The sequence below is a fragment of the Sciurus vulgaris genome (genome assembly GCF_902686455.1).
Source record: "Sciurus vulgaris genome assembly, chromosome: 2".
Classification (NCBI taxonomy): Eukaryota; Metazoa; Chordata; class Mammalia; order Rodentia; family Sciuridae; genus Sciurus; species Sciurus vulgaris.
In genome coordinates, this window is record NC_136462.1 from 121589435 (window position 1) to 121611115 (window position 21681).

General features: G+C 43.0%; 2 protein-coding genes across 4 annotated transcripts in view; one reads left to right on the plus strand and one right to left on the minus strand.

Annotated features, from left to right (window-relative positions):
* LOC306654886 (uncharacterized protein C15orf39) overlaps positions 1–21681 on the plus strand; it is a 381506-nt gene that overhangs the window by 294289 nt on the left and 65536 nt on the right. The gene's annotated exons all lie outside the window — the stretch shown is intronic.
* On the minus strand, positions 465–19883 carry SNUPN (snurportin 1). 3 transcript variants are annotated; one of them, XM_079128919.1, is made up of 10 exons: positions 19024–19883; positions 15394–15455; positions 14239–14401; positions 10564–10708; positions 9795–9899; positions 9467–9563; positions 7797–7894; positions 5838–5915; positions 3914–3994; positions 465–2234 (listed from the first exon to the last, which is right to left on the minus strand). In XM_079128919.1, exons 3-10 carry the CDS (start codon positions 14394–14396, stop codon positions 1914–1916), a joined length of 1083 nt encoding a protein of 360 aa, XP_078985045.1. In that variant the 5' UTR covers positions 14397–14401; positions 15394–15455; positions 19024–19883; the 3' UTR covers positions 465–1913. The 3 variants fall into 3 exon arrangements, with proteins under 3 accessions (XP_078985045.1, XP_078985046.1, XP_078985047.1); XM_079128920.1 differs by lacking the exon at positions 15394–15455; XM_079128921.1 differs by lacking the exons at positions 15394–15455; positions 19024–19883 and having other exon boundaries at positions 10596–10708; positions 14239–14379.

Consider the following 21681-nt stretch of genomic DNA (forward strand, 5'->3'; position numbering starts at 1 on the left):
ACTGACCTAAATTCAGTAAAGAGCTTATTGATGTAGACAAATGCTCGAATGTATAGCCAGCAGGATCAGCCGGATCATCACTGGGTGAGGGCGGGAGAGCTTCTTCCTTCTCCAATTTTGCAGAGTCAGCTTCAGAAGATGTCTAAAAGCCAACACTGGGACTAGTTCCACTGGATGTGCAGAACTAGTGTAACTGTGCTCTGCTTAACCACTGCTGCTGGCCAAATCTGTTTCCAGAACTAACTGACTCAACAGGGACACTGCATGTCAGACAAGATCTGACCTGGATCCCTCTGAAATTTTGTTCACAAGACACTGTTATTGCTGGAGAGAATGGTGAACTCCTTTTGTTCAAGAGAAGTTCTAGAAAATTGGACTGGGTGGGGAACAGAGAGAGGTCCATGGGAACTGGGACACATTTCTTGAACACAGAGCATAAAAAGTTAGTTGTGCTGTTTTTTGAATTGTTTGTTTTCTTTTGTTTTGTTGGTACCAGAGATTGAACCCAGAGGAGATTAACCACTGAGCCACATCCCCAGCCCTTTTTGTTGTTTTATTTTGAGACAGGGTCTCACTAAATTACTGATGCTAGCCTTGAACTTGCAATGCTCCTGCCTCAGCCTCCCAAGCTGCAGGGATTATAGGCGTGCACCACCACACCCAGCCCAAGTCCTTTTTTTAATATTTTGTTTTGAGGCAAGGTCTCACTTAATTGCTTAGGATCTCACTAAGTCTGCTGAGGTTGGCTTTGAATTCACAATCCTCCTGCTGCAGACTCCCAGCCACTGGGATTACAGACACGCACCACCACACCCAGAATTGGGTTACTTTTAGACACCATCTTCCACTTACCACCTAAAGCTCTAATTCACAGATCTGAAGGGATCTTGCCCCAGAGCTCTTCCTTAGCTCCCGCAACCATGACATAAAATCTAAAGCCTCCCATCTCTCTCCAGCCTCCTCTCCCAAACTCACCAATCCTACTCTACAGTCAAGCCATGTTAAACCAGTTTCCAAAGCAAGTTCTGCCCTGCTCCAGAGGGGTACAGCTGCATTAGTGTCAATCTCTGAAGAACTCCTCTCCTCCTGGTCTGCAGAGCACACTGTGCCCCTTTGCAGAGTCAGCTCTAGCGTCCTCTGATTTACCTGCTGTGCTCTTCCTTGCAACCTCTGTCCCCATGTTGTAAGCACCTTTTGGTGCTAAAGCAATCATGTTACCATCTCAACGCACTGGACACACTGATGGGTATATTTTTCCACTAGATTATGCACTTCAAAGTCAGGAACCAAGTTTTGTCCACCTCGAAAACCCACTCTACATCTCAGGTTTATCTCCAGGTAGGAGGTCAACATTTGTGGAAGCAATGAATGAACCCCATTAGCGTTTTATCTTTGTCAATGTCTAAACCAAAGAAAATCACACTTGCCTTCTCAGAAGAGGGAACATATTTAAATACCAAGAAACGCAGTTCCTGGTAAGACCTTTCAGAAAATGCCCTCACCAACAGCATTGTGAAACTCAGCAGAATGTCAGAGTGCTAAAAAGGGTGAAATGGGGGAGACCTGAATAGTTTGGTAAGGATCCTGGAGTAGGGGAAGTGGTGGAGATTCAAGGCTGCCTAAAGCTTAAGAATCACAAACAACTTCTTAAGAATTACATATATTTACACTATGGATCTGAGATACACTTATCACAGAAGGAGCTGTTCAAATCAATCTAATTCCACCCAACTGGGCCCTCCTCCACTGTTTGAGCCTGCATTTCAGATAGGAGATGAGCAGCTCTCAGATGATCTGGCCTCTGGAAAATCCACTCTAAAATGAAGTCACCTGTTTTTGTTGTCACTGTCCTCTTCTCTAGTCCTCCTTCTGGGGTGAGGTCCCATTTTGTGACCTAAAGGAGGTTACCCTCTTTAGTTTTCCATAAGACTTCCAGGGTGGTCTGGGCTATGGGGAGGACTCTTCAGCTTGGGGGTGGACAGGTGCTCAAGCTCATAGTGCCCATTCTCAGAGGTCTTGTGTGTGAGTTCCTTCATGCTCTCCTTCTGGCTCCTCTTGTGCTCAATAATTTGCTGGAGTTGGTGCCCAGCATATTCTGGCTTGGTGGTTAGTGGTCCAGCCGGCACAGCCACACCAAGAACATCTGACACCATGTATGGGCGCAGCCAGCCCACCAAGGGAGTGCTTCCAGGGCTATAGTGGGTCTGCTTGTGGTAGAAGAGAAGTCCATCTACCTAAAAGAGGAGAAATTGAGGATCAGAATGACTTCTGGGGTCACATGTTTCCAAGAGAGCCTATACACACAGAGGCAGCTTTTGTGGGTTGACTATTTTTTTTGCATCACTGCCAGAGGGAAAAAAGAGTCCTTGCTTCTAATATGTGCAGTGTCTCTAAATGAAGAAATGGCCTAAAAACTAAAGCTAAAAAAATAAAAATATAAACCGGGCGCAGTGGTGCACACCTGTAATCCCAGCGGCTTACAAGGCTGAGGCAGGAGGATCATGAGTTCAAAGCCAGACTCAGCAATTTAGCAAGGCCCTAAGCAACTCAGTGAGACCTTGTCTCAAAATAAAATATAAAAAAGGGCTGGGGATGTGACTCAGTGGTTAAGTGCCCCTAAGTTCAATCCCTGGTTCCAAAAAAATAAATAAATAAAATAAAAACATAAAATAGCACTTTCCTATTTACAGAATGCTTTCCTACCCACTATTTCACTCTCTTACTCACCAAAGGGTATTTGTGAGAAGGTTACTAGGGCTCAGGGAGTTCTGAGGTTCCCCCTGAAACACATAGTGAGTATAAAGCAGAAATTCAACTTGAGCCCAGGTCCTCTGTATCCAAATTCCAGATACTTTCCATCACCCAAAAGTCTCTGCGGCCATGGCTGAGGTCCCCACATGAACAAAGTCAAGGGAACTGGACATGCCCTCCCAAGTGCTGAACTGCTGAGCACAGAGACCCAAGCTGTGCAGAGGCCCTGCTTCCCCAGCTACTGTCAGCTGCCTAAACCTCCCCCTAAATTGTTTGCAAGCCACATTCTGGGAAACTCAAGTTTTCTCAACGGGAAGACCTCCTACAGTCCCATATTTTCTTTTCCATGATTTGGTGACTCATCTCTAAAAAGCATTTATTGCCACTGGGGTATAAGGGATATAAATAAAGATAGTGTTCTTACCACCTTCTTAATTGACTCCCAGAAATGCAGGCAACTCAGCCTGTGCCATTTCCTCATTCGGGAAGCTGTGATCCTTTAGTACAATTATATCTAGTTCAAGCAAATGCTTGAGGGTGAGTAGGCAGAATTTTAAAGGGTATGATGGGAAAAGGTAATTTTGCTTGAGCTTGGAGAGGGTAACTGTAGTTTCTAAGGATGAAAAAAGATTGCCCAGGACCAAGGAGCTTCTGGGGATAGGAAACCTGGAGAGCTCTAACAGGGTGAGTGCTCGACAAACTGGGATGAGTAGGTCACCCTGCTCCCACACCACTGCTCAACAAGTAGTGCCACTTGTGTTTTGGCCAAAAGAGGATCAGAGATTCAAACATTTGTTTGGATCAGTCACAGATGCCCTTCTACTTTATAATCACTATGGCAGTCAAATAAGAGGCCTAGTTCTCATGTTTGTAGCAGGAAAAGGCACACAGCAGGCCTAGGAATGGAAAACCTTGCTACTGTGCGCCTCAGTTTCTCAGAGGGAGTTGGATGAGCTGTCCTTTAATACAGCTCTGGCATTCTGATTATCTAGCAGGGGTGAAACTAAAGCTCTGAAGGGCAGCAAGAACATCCTTTCCTGGGAATCAGCTTTCAGCACTGTTCTAATGCTCGGACACAGCAAATGATATCTTAAGATCTAATGTAACTAAGTCTCTCTATTCTACAATCACATGAAAGCAATAAAGACAATGGTCTCATTACCTCAAAAGGGAAATCCATAGACAGCACCTTACACAGACTCTCAGGGGTACATGGAAAATTCTTTAGCCCCACAAACTTAAACTGAAATATAAATTAGAACAAAGAGTTAGTACAAGTTACAAATGATATTGGTATAGTAATTGAAAGCTTTATCAAAGAAGTTTTCAGTCTCATCCTTCCTTACCTGCTCCCACCACCTACCCTCAGTGGTTCTCAACCTTCCATTACACACAATAATCATCTGGGAGGGTGTGGAGTGGGTGGAGAATCAAGGGAGCTTTTAAAAACTACTAATGCAAGATTGCAAGATTGGTGTGGTGGTGCATAACTGTAATCCCAGCAACTCCAGAGGCTGACCCAGGAGGATCACCTGTTTGAAGACAGTCTGGGCAACTTAGACCCTGTCTCAAAATAAAAAGGGTTAGTAGCACTCCCCTGGGTTCAATCCCCAGTACTGGCCAAAAAAAAAAATGTGTGTATATACACACACACACACACACACACACACATAAGTCATACCCTGAAATTCTGACTGCTCTATGGTGGGGTCTGGGTTGATTTGTTTTGTTTTTGTGGTGCTGGGGATCCAAACCAGGGACATATGCCTGCAAGGTAAATGCTCTACAACTGAGCTCCACCCTCAGCCATTACCCTAGTAATTATGAAAGACACAAATGGAATTCAAATCTGGATGACTGGTAAGCCCATACTCTTATTGCACCATGCTACCTCAGAAAAGGTCATTTCAAACAATTAGGACTGTGAAGACAGAACCTACAGAATGGGCAGAAATCTTTGCTCCCTACACTTTTTTTTTTAATATTGTTTTTAGATGTGGAAGGACCTTTATTTATATGCGGTGCTGAGAATCGCACCTAGTGCCTCACACATGCTAGGAAAGCACTTTACTGCTGAGCTACAACCCCAACCCTGCTCCCTACACTTCTGATAGAGAATTATTATATAGAATATATATAAAGAACTCAAAAAACTTCACACTAAAATATAACCCAGTTAATAAACGGGCAAATGAATTAAATGGATACTTCTCAAAAGAAGAAATACAAATGGCAAACAAATATATGAAAAAATGTTCAACATCATCAGCAATTAGGGAAATGCAAATCCAAACTACACTGAGATTTTATGTCATACCAGTCAGAATGGTAGTCATCAAAAATACAAATAATAGCTGGGCACAGTGGTGCACACCTGTAATCCCAGCAGCTTGGGAGGCTGAGGGAGGAGGATCATGAGTTCAAAGCCAGTCTCAGCAAAAGAGAGGCACTAAGCAACTCAGTGAGACCCTGTCTCTAAATAAAATAGAAAATAGGGCTGGGGATGTAGCCAGTGATTGACTGCCCCCAAGTTCAATTACTGGTACCAAAAAAAAAAAAAAAAATACAAGTAATAAATGCTAGAGAGGATATATAGAAAAAGAACACTTTTACACTTACTGGTGGGATTGTAAATTAGTACAACCACTATGAAAATCAGTATAGAGGTTCCTCAAAGGCCTAGGCATGGAATCACCATATGACCCAGCTAGTCCACTCCTTGACATTTATGCTAAAAAATTCAAGTCATCACTGGGTGTGATGGTACAGGCCTGTAATCCAAGAAGCCCGGGAGGCTGAGGCAGGAGGATCGAAAGTTCAAAGCAAGCCTCAGCAATTTAGTAAGGCCCTGAGCAACTTAGTGAGACCTTGTTTCAAAATAAACAATAACACAGGCTGGGGGAGTTGGGGTTATGGCTCAGCAGTACAGTGGTCACCTGGCACTGGGTTTGATCCTCAGCAACATATAAAAATAAATCAAACAAAGGTATTGTGTCCATCTACAACTAAAAAAAAAAAAAAAAAAACAAGCTGGGGATGTGGCTCAAATCAATCCCTATAAACAACTGATCCTAACTAGGTCTTACGGGATTGAGCTTGGTTTTCTCTCCCAGTCCTTCTTCTTCTGGTAATTTTGAATGCATCCAGTAGAATCGGAAATCAGTCTGCCACAGAAAAGGGATATAGAAAGATGAAACACTGTTCATTTCAAACTCTAACGGGAAAAAACCACCCCACTCTAAATAGCCATTTGACTTACAAAGACCTATATGCCTTCTGTCATTATTCCCCTTTCATTTAAAACCATAAGGTCAGCAAGAAGTTTATCAAATCTTTCAAGATTTTCTTCCTTAAGATCCAGTAGGATTATTAATAGCAGTAAAGCCAACATTTATCACCGAAGGCCTACTTTCTGTCAGGCTCCATACAAAGGACTCTATACACATAATCTTCAATCACCCTCTGGGAGTTGTATCACACTATCTCCATTTTATAGGTGAGAACTCAGAGGATCAGAGAGGTTAAGTCACTTGCTCAGGTACACAGAGAAAATACCATGTGACATAGGACTCTTCAACTCCAGAGAACATTATGTAACCCCTCTTTATATTAGGCCTGACTATTAGAAACTAATACAGCTGAAACTTTCCAGAAACTACTTTATTTTCTGAATCAGTGACATGTACCCTTCTATAGTTATGTTTGGCTTTGTCATTCTTTTAAAGTATTTTGCTTTTGGAAAATGAAAATAAAAAGCACACATATAGCCTTCTTATTTTCCTGGTGGTACTTAAAATTGAACCCAGAGGTGCTCTACCACTGAGCTATAGCAGGCATCTTTTATTTATATTATAAAAATATAGGGGGTTTTAATTACCAAATTTGTAGTCTGTGAATACATGTGATGAAACATCCTCCAACAGAATCACAAGGAAGAAATGTGCTGGATTGAATTTACATTCTTAGGTGTACTCTTGCCTCTGTATTTGTGCAAGGTACTTAACATCTGTGGATCTACATGAGAAGGATAATAGCACTTGTCTTACAGGTTACAGCAAAGGGATTTAATGAGTTAATGCCACAAAGTGTTTAGCAATTCAAATCCTAACTGCTAATGTTTGAATGAGGATCACTTGAGAATTCTGGTACCATCTGGCATGATTTGGAAACCTACTGTGGGGTAATGCCTATGGAAAGAAACAGCCTGTGGTAACAATCTGTGATTCTCACACTCAAGTCTTCAAGAAGATCACATGGAGGTTGGTTAAAACCTAGGCCCACCCCAACAGTTGATGGTTCTGTAGGTTTGATATACCTGGTGTAAAGTTCACACACTGAGTATTAGTATGAAAAACTAACAGGGAGCAAAAGGGAGTACAAAATACTACTATATAATAGAGAAAACATGGGGAGTGAAGCTAACAGCCATGAGGCCAAGGGCAGATCCAGCCTCTCTGATCACTACAACGGTCACCACAAGAAGCACCAATGTGAGAAAATGTTGGAGAAGGTAAAACCAGAGGGGGCCTCTCCTCACTTGGAAAGTGCCCTCGTGGAGCTAGAGCCTCCATGAGGCTTTCTATGATAGCAAGGAGGGCCTGGCATTTTCAGGGTCAGGATGCGGTTGGTGAAGGAGAGAAAGTTGCAGGGGTCTATTTGATGGTGACTTGCATTTCACCCTCTCTTCCTGGTGCCGCCTCCACAAAGTGGCATTTTCCTTGCTCCACAGTCTTCCCTACAGTCATCCTCCTATTCTCTGGAGAGAGGTGAGGGGGTGGCTGCAGCAGCTACAAAGTCTCAGCCTACACTTCTGCTGTTTTTCCCCTTTGCAAGAATCGCTATACTTCCCTTAGTTCCTCCTATTTCTTTTTCAAAACTAAGCTAATTTAAACACACTAAGAGATGCAGAGAGCATTAGATAATTTTCTTGATATACCACATCCTGTATACACCAAGAAGTTGGTCACGTACCAAAGCCACATGCTGAGCCACTTTCCTGGAGAGGAGAAGACAGAAAAAAACATGAGGGGAGTATCAGTCCTTACCTGGCAGTCATAAAAAGGGTGTCCCCGCCAGCACATCACATCCAGAACATAGTAGGTCTGGTTCACCTCACTGTAAATGCAATCCAGAATGGTGTACTCTGGAGACAAAAGGCAGAAAGTCAGGGTTCCAGTTCCAACCAGGGTTCCCTCCACCACAATCTAGGGAGTCCCATTGGAGAGGCTTGAGTCAAACAATCCTCAGTGCTTGCAACAAGCCAGCACTAAGGACTAAGGACTCATTAGGGAAAGCATTCTTCATGACCCTTTCTGGCTACCTGGTAACCCTAACCCACTATGTTTCATCAGCCTACATGGAATTGAAAACTTAGGACTTAATGTGTTAAGGGTGACATGGATAACACAGCTCAAAAGGAATCAAGACAATCCTTCACTCAAGTGGGGATTCTCAACTTTTCATTTTTCAGTACTGGGGATTAAACCCAGAGAAAGTTTATCACTGAGTTACATCCCTAATACTTTTTGTTTTATTTTATTTATTTATTTTTTGAAATAGAGTCTTGCTGAATCCCTGAGGCTGGCCTCAAACTTGTGATTCTCCTGCCTTAGGCTTCTGAGTTGCTAAGATACAGATACCCAGCAGGAATCCTGAACTTCTAGGCAAACTGGAACATTATACAAATTCAAGTTTTAAAGCACATTATTTTCATTTTAGTTTAGTTTACACTTTTTTTGAGATGGGTCTATGTTGCTCTCAAACTCCTGAGTCAAGTATCCCAAGTAGATGTATTAGATGGTAATACATGCCTGGCTTACAACTACTTTTTTGTTTGTTTGTTTTTTCCATTACTGGGGACTGAGCCCAAGGCCTCACACTATCAATTTGCTATGTCCCCAACTCTTTTCTTTTTTCATTCTATTTTGAGATAGAGTCTCACTAAGTTGCCCAAATTGGCCTCAAACCAGCAGTCCTCCTGTCTCAGAAAATAGCAGGATTACAGGTGTGTGCCATCGAGCCACCTTAACAATTACTTTTGAAGTTTCTAGATGCATTGTTATAATTTAACTATAAATAGTCCCTCCTTTAAGGAATCTAAATCCAGTTAAGGAGATAAGATGACCACAGAGGGAAGTAAGAGCTGAAGTATATCCATGGACAAGTTATTTACCTTTACAACCTTAACCTGCTCAGCTAGGCCAGGCAGGAGAAGATAAAGTTAGGACAATGATAAAAGAGAAAGGGAGGGCTGGGGATATAGCTCAGTAGGTAGAGTGCTTGCCTTGCAAGCATAAGGTCCTCGGTTCAAATCCCCAGCACTGCCAAGAAAAAAAAAAAGAAAAAAAAAAGAAAGGGAATTCAGCAGGGAAGTCCAGCAGTGACTGTACCACGATATGTGACATTCTCTCAGAATCTTCACCCAAAAATCTGTACCTGCCATCTTACAATGGAAATCCAAAGGCACACTGACCTTAATTCAGAGATTTACTGCCCATCAGGCCTCACAGGGCTCTATCTATCCTGCAACTGAGTAGGAATGACCTTGAATGGGAGGGCCTAAGTCCAGCGGTCTGTACAATGTCTATGTGAAGTTTCAAGTGTGCTTCCACAGTGGGTCTTTAAAACAACTAACTAAGCAACAGATACTGTACTGATATTAAACAGATATTGTACTGATATTAAAACTTGGTAAGCAGACACCTTATGTAGGTACCTTTTGCATTTGTTGAGTTTCGCCTGTTGCCTCCTGGCAGAAGGGAAGAAAACCTGTTGACACAGTAGCCACTCTTGGTGTAGGCACTGGTAGAACCCTGTGGAGAAAAAGCTACCATTCTTGTCAGGCATCCAAGTCTCCTCACCCTCCTGGTTCCTCATTCTGCAGGGGTGTCATCAGCCCAAGATGGTTTCAACAGATTCTTCCTGCAGGAAAGCATTTTAAGCCCCATTCCAGGCACAACTGCTGGGGCAGATGAGAAAAATGGAGCACAAAGAATCCCTCCCACCAGACCAGGCCTACTGACGTGGAGAGTATAGCTACTCACCCTGGAGGCCACAATAAGGGCTCTTTTTCCAACAGGGCACACGACCACAATCCATTCTTGTCCCAAATCTGAAGGGACATCAATTAACCACTCAGAGAGCATCAACTGGGAACACAAAAATATGCCATTAAAGATCAGCAGGGGTGCGCTGCTCAAATGTTACGCGGACAAAGCATTCATGTCTTACATGCATACAAATATAAGAACCGGCAGGAAGGCCAGCAGAGGGACCTCCACCCTGGTGCTCACAGCAGTTGAGTTGGTCTCCTGCACAACTGACTGGATGGAAGCCACTCGCTTAGACTCAGCTTCTTTCCTCATTGCTACCACCTGCATCCACACAGTGCTTTTACTATCTCATTTTCTGGACAAGAGTGATGGGGCCCTCTTCCTCTCCTTACTTTACCCATCTCCTTCCAGCTTCATAACTATTATGATCCAAAACAACACCTCAGGGATGAGTAAGAGCCCTAGAGTTTGTTGTTGTTGTTTTTTTTTTTTGGTACAGGGGGATTGAATCCAGGAGCACTTTACCACTGAGTTATATCCCTACCCCTTTTTATTTTTTGAGATAAGGCCTTTTAATTTGCCCAGGCTGGCCTCAAAACTTGTGATCCTCCTCCATCAGCCTCCCAAGTCACTGGGATCACAGGCGTGTATTACCACACTGGGTTCATCCCCCTCTCTTTATAGTAGCATTTATTTCAGTGGGCTTTGACTGCATTGTAAAGGAAGTGGGACAAGGTCTGATTATCTCTGGACCACCCACTTGATTAGCATAACGTTTTGGTAACTTCTTGCCAGTGTCAATGTCCATTTCTTCATCATCTTTCTTATCTTCTTCCTCACTTTCCATCCCTGCCCAGTCATCTTCAGCCAGTCTCCTGGCATGGTTCACATAATCCAGCCGCTTCCTGGAATAAAAAAAGGCATAGGCACAAAGGACTTAAAATCAGCATACTATAGTGACGTGGCAACACCAATGTTCACAGCAGCTCAATTCACAATAGTTAAGTTATGGAACCAACCTAGGTACCCGTCAACAGATGAATGGATAAAGAAAATGTGGTACATATGCACAATGGAATATTATTTAACCATAAAGAAGAATGAAATTATGGCATTTGCAGATAAATGGATGGAACTGGAAACAATCATACTAAGTGAAATAAGTCAATCCCAAAACACTAAAGGCCAAATGTTCTGGATGCTGAGTCACAATGAGGTGGGGAGTAGAGATTCACTGGATTGGACAGGGGGTTTTAGAGAGAATGGAGTGGGGATGGGAATGGGAAAGACAGTAGAATGAACTGGACATAACTTTCCTATAGTCATATATGAATATGTGGCTGGTATAACTCCACATCATGTACCACCACAAGAATAGGAAGTTATACTCCATGTATGTATAATATGTCAAAATACATTCTACTGTCAAATATAACTAAAATGAACAATAAAAAAAAAAAGAGGTTGGGCTTGACCAGTGCATGCTATATGAATATGTGGAAATATCAAACTGAATGCCAGTAGAATGTACAATTAATACATGTTAATCAAAAAATAAAATGGAATAATTTTTTTAAAGGAATAAAATAAGTTGTTACATTTTATACAAAGACATCCTATAATGTGAAAGCTTTCTCTGAATTCAAAGGCTGCAGATTTGGGAGCAACTCGGAGATTCTGATGGGAGTAAAAAATAATGTAATTTCCTTTGTAAAGCTAAACTAGTAACTGCCTCTTTACAAATCCTAAATAGGGAACCCCCTCTGAACAAACTCAGCCTTCCTCAGAGTTTCCTAAGAATGGAAAAAGTAAGATATTTAAAGGAATTTGCAACGTTCACTAGCTGTATAGGCTGAGCCCACCCTCACACCAGCCACCCCAGGTGAGAACTGACACTTCCTGCGTGGCAGACGCAATTTCCAAAGGCCCTAGGATGAGAGAGAGGAAACAACAAGATGTAGTGAGAAGTCTAAAAAAAGGACAGCTTCTGGGGATTTCCACTTTAGATAGCTTTCTGAGGAGAAGCCAGGCCTCTCTTCAGTTTCCAACTTTCAAAAAGAGTCACTTGGTTTTTACATTTTATCTTTTATTTTACTTTTTCCCCTTTATTTTATCTTAAAAAAAAAAAAACAACTATATATTCTAGAAAGGTTGGGAAATTGTGAGGCTAGAAAAAGAAACTTCTGGAACCTAAGGGTTCTAAATTGATTTTGAAATACCACGTACCTCCTAAACTTGATTTCCTCAAAGCAAAGGCAAGAATTAAACCACTGAGACAGTGAACCTACATTAACTGTTTTCTTCTTTTCCTTTTTTTTTTTTTTTTTTTTTTTTTAACAGTACTGGGAATTCAACCCAGCACCACACAAGTCCTTTACCATTGAGCCTTGAGCCTCATCTGTAGTTTTATTTATTTATTTATTCATTCGTTCATTCATTTTTGAAACAGGGTCTAAGTTGCTGAGGCTGGTCTTGAACTTGCAATGTGCACAACCTCAATAGTACCCAGTTGGTTTCTTCTTCCTCCTCTTCCTCTTTTTTTTTTTTTTTTGAACCTAAGAGTGTTTTATCAATAAGCTATATCCCCAGTCTTTTAAAATTCTGAGACAGGGTCAAATTTACCTGAACTTGTAATCCTCCTGCCTTAGCCCCCCTGAGTCCCTGGAATTACATGTATGCACCACAGCACCCAGGTGGTTTCTTCTTAAACACATATTCATGCACATTCATGCAAATTTCCATACCTGAGAGAACATATGATAGCACAATGGTCTCTTATTTCAAGAACAAAAGAGAGTTGATGTACTCCTACTTGTGTGAAAAAGGATGTGTGCCTGTGGTTATTTCCCAAGCATTGTTTGTAATCACAAAAGAAGGAAACTCCCCAGATGCCCATCAGTAGGGGAGTGGTTAGGTTACATCGTGAACCAACCATTCAATGCTAGTCCAGCGCATGCTAGGCGAGTGCTCTACCACTGAGCCACAACCCCAGCCTCAACCTATATTCTTCTTTGAACTACATGAATAAATATATTACCTATTCCAAAATAATCAAGAACAACTGAAAACAGGGGAGGATGATTTCTTCCTGGTCTGCTAGAGTGAGCCACAAGGAGGGACAAGAAACTGGCTCTGGGCTCCAGGCCTGCCATGTTAGGCCCCACACTTCTGTACCTTGTTATCTGAATGATCCTTTAAAGCTTCAGCTGTCTTCTCTGAACTTGGACTCTGTTCCTCAATCAGGGGTTCCCCTTTGTGCTGCCCACCAAAAGGGAGACTTAGACCCGAGGCTGCAATCAGTGCTGGCTGGACCCACAGAGGCAGAAGCAAATGGTATAGGGTGAACCTCAGTTCTCACAGTCGCTGGATCCTACTCTCTCATTCTATCCCCACTCTCTTCTCCCTCTACCTGGACTTCATCAGTGGAGAGGGTACATTTCCACCTCATGCATTTCCAGGAACAGATGGGGACAGAGCCCTGCCTATACTTTCATGCTTGTATTTTAATTGAGGAGGAGCAATAAACACACACAGGTTGAGTATCCCTTACTGAAATGCTTGAGACCAGAAATGTTTTGGATTTTGGAATATTTGCATGTAGATAATGAGATATGGGGATGGAACCCAAGAAAGAGAGAGACAGACAGACATGGAAGAAGGAAGGAAAAAGGAAAGGAAAACATGAGTGATCTGGGAATGTAATCTGCAGCAACCGAGGAACCATGGAGAACCATCTCTGTTAAATACATCCAGGGATGCGGCACTGAACAAAACATAGATTCTATGGAAACTGCAGCAGTCAATCCCTATTTGCATAATTTATGACCCAGAAGAGGCACACACCACACTGAGAATAAAACACAGGTCCTGTCTTCAGAGCAGCCCAACCTCAAACACTTCTATCCTGCTTTCTTTCCCTGTTTGTTCATTTTGGCACTCACAACTAAGAGTATGGAAGACATTTCCTCAGATTCCCTAAGGAATTGTTTGTCTTGAACTCCCAAGGGCTCCACAGAAACATTTGGGTTGAATGCAGACAGGAAGACCACACCAATACCAGAATTCAGAGTGTGGGAGAAGCCACACATAAGCAGCCCAGGGAATGTGGGGAGTGGAAGTCTAGGCGTGGCTTTCACAAGTCCCTAAATTGCAAAGTTCCGTACTATTGCCAGGAAAAATAGCAAAGTTTAACCACATAACTGAGTTTTTGCTTTCAAGTTCTAGTCTCTTTCCTACTTCCTCTTTTTTTCCCTAAAACCTGAACATTAAGAATACCTAACTCTGCCAGGATTTACCCTCCCAAAACTATGGGCAGAAAGATCAATCTACAAATAGTATATTTTGAAAGGATTCTGCAGAAACAAGCCAAGATCCCCCTGAATAGTTCACCACTCTCAGAATGAAGAAAGAAGCCAAGGAGTTAAAGCATCCTTACAATTTCTGCAGTTCCAGTAACCGGCGGCGCCGCTCACTCTGCTCCAAGGAGCTGTATTTGGACTTGTATTGGGACAGGCGGGGGTGTGGGGCAGCTGTGCTGTTCAGATCCTGAGACACAGAAAAGCTACTAGCCAGAGCTTGACTCAGCTCTTCCATCTTCCCTATAAAAGAAAACATAAGAAAATGGTTCATTCATTCATTTTATCCTGGGTGTACAGGCAGTTGTGATGTAATATGATGGCTACCTTCTTAAAACACACCACTTCATCCAAAATCACAATTTTTTCCATAGTGAAAAAAAGGAAGTTAAAGGGTAAATGCCTTACATATTAGCATTAACAATGTTATTTTCTAATGATATTTTGATAATGATCATATGGATAGCTGAGTGTATAAACCTAATATGCATCACTAAGCAAATTCATTCCATGACTGAATCATCCCTTTGTTTCCCATAACCATCAACTGTCATTCATTTTTTTTTTTTTTTCTTTTTGTACTGAGAATTGAACCCAGGGGCTCTACAACTGAGTTACTTCCCCAGCCCTTTTCATTTTTATTTTGATATAGGGTCTTACTAAGCTGCTTCGGTCCTCACTAAGTTCCTGAGGATGGCCTCAAATTTGCAATCCTTCTGCTTCCCAAGTCGCTGGGATTATAGTCATGCACCCCCACACTGTCATTCATTCTTTACCACTGCACATCTAGTTATGTGACAAAGCTTCAAATTTTTTCCTGAGTAGTTCTAAATAGCCACCATTCAATAACATTTTGATATAAATTATATACAACTGGATAATTCTGTAATAAATGTCTTTTTGTTTTGTTCTTTCAGTCCTGGGGATCAAACCCAGGGCCTCAGTTATGCTAGGCAAACACTCTACCACTGAACATTCCCAGCCCCAATAAACGCCAACTCATTTTAAGGAAATTTAGCTCCAGGTTCTCAGAAACACGTTCTAGCGCCCCTAGAGGAAGACAAGAGAAGCCAAAAAACCCAAACTTAACAGTTACTTTCTCATTTTATAGCTTTGTTTTTGAGGGGTTGGATGGGAGGAAGGTTCAGGGCTGCCTATGTGAGACTCACTTGAAAAACAGAGTGTGGAATGCTACCTAACGGGGAACACCAGTCACTCTAGTATAAAGAACTTACATGTGGTACATTAGGAAGACAGGGAGTGTATGTCACATGGGAGACAGACGACCACGTGGGTCCTAAGGAAAGGAAGTGAAGAGGTAAACTGCTGGACATGGTAGTGTAGGCCTGTAATCCCAGCTACTCAGGAGGCTGAAACAGGAGGATTGCAGGTTTGAGGTCAGCTGCAGCAATTTGGTGAGGTCCTAAGCAATTGAACAAGATGCTGTCTCAAAAAATAGCTGGGGATGTGGCTCAGTGGTAAAGCGCCCCTGTGTTCAATCCCTAGTACCAAAAAAATAAAAATAAAGAGAGAGAAAAGGAAAAGAAATAAATTCACTCTTCATTCACATTCCTATTAATGAAGTACTAGGTGGAAAAGGAGCTCACTCAAAGGTTAAAAGTGTGTCTCAGACTATAAGAAAACAGAAACATTTGGGAGAATCTGATTCACACAGCTGGGTTGGTTTCACCCTTCACTTCTGCTACAAATCAGAGGGTACCCCAAGTACTAAGCCACCCCAGACCAGGTCCCACTGCTGTCAGCACCAGAATTAACAAGTTCATTCCAGAACTTTCATAGTAACAAATACAACTCCATAGGTTCCCACTGGGCCACTGAATTACTTGTTTGTTTCTTCCTTTCTTTTTCCCTCTGTACTGGAGCCTGAACCCAGTGGAGTACTACCACTGAACTACATCCCTAACCCTTTTTATTTTGGGGGGCAGTGTCTTGCTAAATTGCCCAGCCTAGTATCAAACCTTAGATACTCCTGTCTCAGACTCTCTAGTGGCTGGACTAGTGTGTGATTCCAATGAGTTACTTTCTACTGCACACTTTGATATCAGATTTTCTTTCTTAATTTGAAGAATGGACTTGAGGGTAGGTGGTGGTACTTGAGATTGAACCCAGAGGCTTTTTACTACTAAACTACATCCCCAGTCCTTTTTTTTTTTTTTTTTTTTTTTTTTGAGACAGTGTCTCACTGAGCTACTTAGGCCCTCATAAATTGGTGAGGCTGGTCTCAGATTTGCAATCCTCCTTCCTCAACCTCCAGAATGGCTGGGATTATAGGCATGCACCATTGTGCCTAGTTGATTCTTTTCTTAAAGGAACTTTTCAAAAATTGTGGTTGAGGATGCCAGGCACAATGGCATGCGCCTGTAATCCCAGCAGTTCTGGAGGCTTCAGCAGGAGGCTCATGAGTTAAAAACCAGCTTCCACAACTTAGTGAGACCCTGTCTTTCAAAATAAAATATAAAAAAGGGCTGGGGATGTGGCTCAGTGGTTAAGTGCCACTGGGTTCAATCCCCGGTAAAATAAAAACTGTGGTTAAGGGACTGTGGCAATCAGTATGGAGATTTCTCAAAAGACTAGAAATGGAACCACCATATGATCCAGCTATACCACTTCTTTTTATCCTAAAGAGTAAGTCAACATACAATAGCAATACATGCATATCCACGTTTATAACAGCACAATTCACAACACCAAATCATATAACTAGCCTGGGTATCCATGAACAGATTAATGGAGAAAGATATACACAAGGAACTTTTATTTAGCCATAAATAAGAATGAAATGGGAGCTGGGCCATGCCTGTAATCCCAGAGGCTAGGAAGATAGAAGCAGATCATGAGTTTAAACCCAGCCTCAGCAACTTGCAAGGCCCTAAAGCCATCTCTAAATAAAACATAAAAAAGGACTGGATTTTTATTTTAAAATATAAAAAAGGGCTCAGTGGTTAAGTGCTGCTGGGTTCAATCCCTAATACCAAAAAAAAAAAAAAAAAAAAAAAGAATGAAATGATGATGTCATTTACAGGAAAAAGGATAGATCTTAAGAGGACTATATAAACAAAATAAACCAACTCAGAAAGTTGACGGTTATGTTTTATCTCAGGGGTAAAAAGCTAGAATTTAAAATTAAGGGGTAAAGGTAGGGGGGAATCTCGTGAAAATTAAAGGGCTACCTGGTCCCTATTTTAACCCCTAGACTAGCGACCAGCTATCAGGTTCCCTCTCAACTGGAAAGAGTTTTTTTGTTTTTTGTTTTTTGTTTTTTTCTTGCTTGAAAAAAGCCTACTTTTTCACTCTTAAAAAAAAAAAAGAAAAGAAAAATCAAGAGGAGATCAGTAGAGGAGAGAAGGGGGACCAGGAGGGAGGAAGGATGGGAAAGGAGAGGTAATGGGGAATGAATCTACCAAATTATATTGTGCGTATATATGAATATTTAAGAGGAAATCCCACTATTAGTATAATTATAATATACCCCCAAAATTAGTAAATGAAAATGAAAATTGTGGTTAAGTGCCTGGGGAATGCTGCTCAGGGTAGATCAAATGCAGTCCCTCACACTTGCCCAGCATGTTAGGGGACTTGCATTTATCCTGAGCACCAAATATTAAGGAAAAAAAGGGGGGGGGAGGGTTAAATACACATGAAATTCACGATCTTCATCATCTTTTTTTTTTTTTTTTTTTTTTTGGTGCTGGGGGATCTTCATCATCTTTAAGTGCAATTCAATAGTATTAAATATGTTCACATTGTCTTCAACTAATCTCCAGAGGACTCTTTTCACCTTGCAACCTCAATTCCTACACCTTTTAACTTTTTTGGTTGATTAACATATCAGCATAAGGTGTATCTTAAAACATTTGTAATGCAACCAGGAGTGGCCCTTCTGTGAGTGATTATTGAGGCCCCCATGGAATCACTAATGGTATACTATTTTCTCCACTTTCCTGTACTTTTTAAGTTTGAAAAGTTCCTTATTAAAAAAAATTTTTTTTTTTAAATTATCTTTGGTTCTTCAACTGAGGAAGCTGAGGCAGGAGGATGCAAGTTTGGTATCAACCTATGGAGACTCTATCTCAAAAATAGGAGGTGCAGCTCAGTGGTAGTGCTTGCTGAAGATGAGTCAGGCCCTGGGTTTGATCCCCAGGACCAGGCAAAAAAAAAAAAAAGACTAAATCCAAAGCATCTTTAATAGACCTTTTCATGCTTTATCTTGATGTTGGCTCCTGCCTTTGACAAAAACCACAAAATCGTTAAAACTGATGCCTCTGATACTGGGGCGGGTCCCTGCGGCTTCCTTTAAGGCCATTCTTGCTGGCTCTTGCTCTTTCAACCCATTCCTTGGAAAGTTGTCAGTGTTCAGGCTGTGCCTCACACTGCCTCATCCTCCACCAGTTTCCACTCCAAATTCCCCAAGATCCGACCTGCCCAGGCCTCTCCTCCGCACAGAGGCCCAGTCCCACTTCCGGTCCCCCCTCTCTCCCGACCCCTCCCAGGACCCACGTGTCCTCCGCCTCTCCCTACCCCCACGTGTCGGGCTCCTGCCCAGGGATTCTACCTCCTCCACTCTGCCGTACTCCCCGCATTGCCGTTCTCTAGCGATGGGATCATCTAGGCCTTGCATGATTTGCCCCTCCCCCACAAAAATGTCCCTCAGGGGTTCTGGGCCGACAGTCTGTACACAATTGCGGACACGCGCCAAAGGGGAGGCCCCAGCCTGGCTCTTGCCCCCTTCAAGGGCCGCCCTGGGACCCGGAGAACCGGACAGGTCAGAAGAATCATATCCGGGTGGTGAGGGGCAACTCAAGAGCCCGGGGGCTGGGGGGCTCGGACTCGAACTCAGCACTCACCGTACTGAGGCGACAGTTGCACGCGCCGCCGCCGCCACCACCCTCTCCGGAGATCAGCCAATCAGCTGCCCTGGAAGGGCCGGACCCGCCCCCTCGGCCGCCGTCGCTCCGCGGGACCCACAGTCCCTGCGCCTGGAGTTTCCGGCTCCTTCCGCCGTGGCGCATGCCGGGAGTTGGTTTGCTGCGGACCGTTACTTCCGCCCTCAAGACTTGGGGCCTTTCCGGTCACTCAGCTCGGTCATGTTTTTGCCTTGCAGCGTTCGGGACCTCTCCAGCAAGATGGCTTGACAAAGGAAAGATCCTACTTCTGGGCACAATCTCCTACCAGCTCCTTTCGCCAATAGCAGGAGCGGCGGCGACCTCGTGGTCGGGTATTCAGTGCCCTCCAGGCCCTGGGTCCTGCTGCCTTCCTGGATCCGCTCCGTCCTTAGACTGCGCCGACAGCCTACTTCCTCTCCTCTGCATTGCTTTCACACGGGCAATGCCAGTTGTCTGGATGGCCCGGTTTCACGCCCCAGGTCTTGGACTATTAAACGTCCCCTCCCCGTTCTGCACCAGCAACTACATGGATTACTGCCTGTTTGCTGGGTTTGAGAGTTTGTCTTTACTACTCGGCTGTGGGCTTGGCAACTTGAGCAACTTGAGGGAGCTGGCTTGATTCCTGTTTAAGGAGTCATCATCTAGCACAAGGCAAGGCACTAAGTGAAGGAATGATTGAATTGGTGCAAGTGGCGGGGACAACCAGCCGAGATTTAGGAGACCCCCCCCTCAAGCTTGGATGCAGTTTCTGCAGTGTAAGACTGACTGATGAGATGTAAAATAAAAACACGAATAACTATTTATTGAATGCTGACATTGAGCCAGATACCATGCTTTACAGCCATTAGCTCATTCAGTCATCAAATCAGAGCTTAAGTACCTTGGCCAAAGCCACACAGCTCTTGAACCAAGTATTTGAATTTGCTGAATGTTAAGTATAGATAATAGATTGTCTATTATTATACAACAGTGACATGCTAGCTACTCAGGAGGCTGAGGCCAGTCAGTCCTGCCCTCAAATTCAAGGCTAGACTGAGCAACATAGCCACCCTGTCTCCAAATAAAAAGGACTGGGCATGTAGTTCAGTGGTAGAGTGTTTACTTAGGAAGTATGGGGTCCTGGGTTCAATCTGAGTACCTCACAGGAAAAGAAAAAAAGATTTGGTACATTTTGAGTCTAAGAAATACTAAGGTATGGATCTACAAGGAATATTGAGATATTGACCTATAGGACATATATTTATGTACATAAAACCATTTTGATGATAAAGTTGGGAGCCCTGGAAGACTAATTTTGGGGCCCTCAGATTATATGTAGGTGAACTCTGACTTTCACTGTCCAGGCGTAACAAAGGTTATTTATTCGATGTATCCACAAATAGAAATTGATATTTGTGTAATTTGTGGGACTGACAGAAAAGCCCAGGGCCTGACTGCATTAAGGAAGTTTGACATTGCAGTGTCTGTTGTGTCCCAGAACCACCATTTCCTGTGTACAACCACGGAGGTCACAACTAGTGGTCAGAACTGCACAGAAAAGAACCAAAGACCCCTAACATTGAAGCAAAGTAGGTTGAAGTTGAAAGAAGTTCCTGAATGCATGCACCAAAGTCTAGGAGAAAGATTCTGGTCCTTCACTGGTACCCATCTAAATAACTGTCCATATCACTGAAAATAAACAGCAGCTGGCCCAAGGGCTCATTTGGAGCCAGTCAGTGTTCCCAAAAAGGGCTGTTCTGCCTGAAACTGTGGTTCCCCAACCCTAGCCTTTAGCACCTCACCCTCACAAGGTTGGCCACCTACACATACACCTGTGTGGTTTTGTTTGTTTTCCTGTACTGGGGATTGAAGCAAGGGCAGCTCAACCACTGAGCTACATCCCCAGCCTGCCCCCACCCCTGCCTTTTTTTATTTTTATTTTTTTTTTTGAGACAGAATTTCACTAAGTTGCCAAGGCTGGCTTAAAATTTGTGATCCTCCTGCCTCACCCTCTTGAGTAGCCAAGTTTATGGTGTATACCACCCCACAAAGCGAAGTGCTATCTCTTTTATCCACTCCTCTAAGGAAACTTTCAGAGCAGAAACTAGGACAATCTGATGCTCTTCCTATCAAAGAGAGGAGACAAGAGGTATGTACCCCAAGTGCCAAAGCAAGTTAGAGGCAGTGTGGCATTCCCTGCCTCCCCTCCAGCCTCTGCCCCTCAGCTGTTGGGAGATGATCCAGCATTTTTGGTTTTGTTTTGTTTTTTTTTTCTCTTTGATCCAGCACTTAGGTGGTTGGTTCTCCATGCCAAACTCTGGTCTGAGCACAAGGTCTGTGCTTTTCTTCTCTCTCTTGAACCCAGAGGCATTTTTACCACTGAGCCACATCTTTTTATTCTTTTTATTTTTTATTCTCAGGATCTCTCTGAGTTGCTGAGGGTGTTACTAAATTGCCCAGGCTTGCAGTAGTGCATGCCTGTAATCCCAGCCACTAGGAAGGCTGAGTCAGAGGGTCGAAAGTTCAAGAATAGCCTCAGCAACTTGGTGAGCCCCTGAGCAAGATGCTGCCTCAAAAGAAAAAGCAAAAAGGGTTGGGGATGTAGTCTAGTGGTAAAGCATCCTTTTATTCAGTACCAAT

Bases quoted from the DNA above. Each gene is read 5' to 3' on its own strand.
- SNUPN (XM_079128920.1), bottom strand. From the start codon at position 14,396: ATGGAAGAGCTGAGTCAAGCTCTGGCTAGTAGCTTTTCTGTGTCTCAG. The intron at 10,709-14,238 runs GTAAGGATGCTT...TTTTTATTCCAG, and splicing joins TTACTGGAACTGCAGAAATT to GAAGCGGCTGGATTATGTGA. The intron at 2,235-3,913 runs GTAATGAGACCA...CTCCTCTTTTAG, and splicing joins CTATGGATTTCCCTTTTGAG to GTAGATGGACTTCTCTTCTA.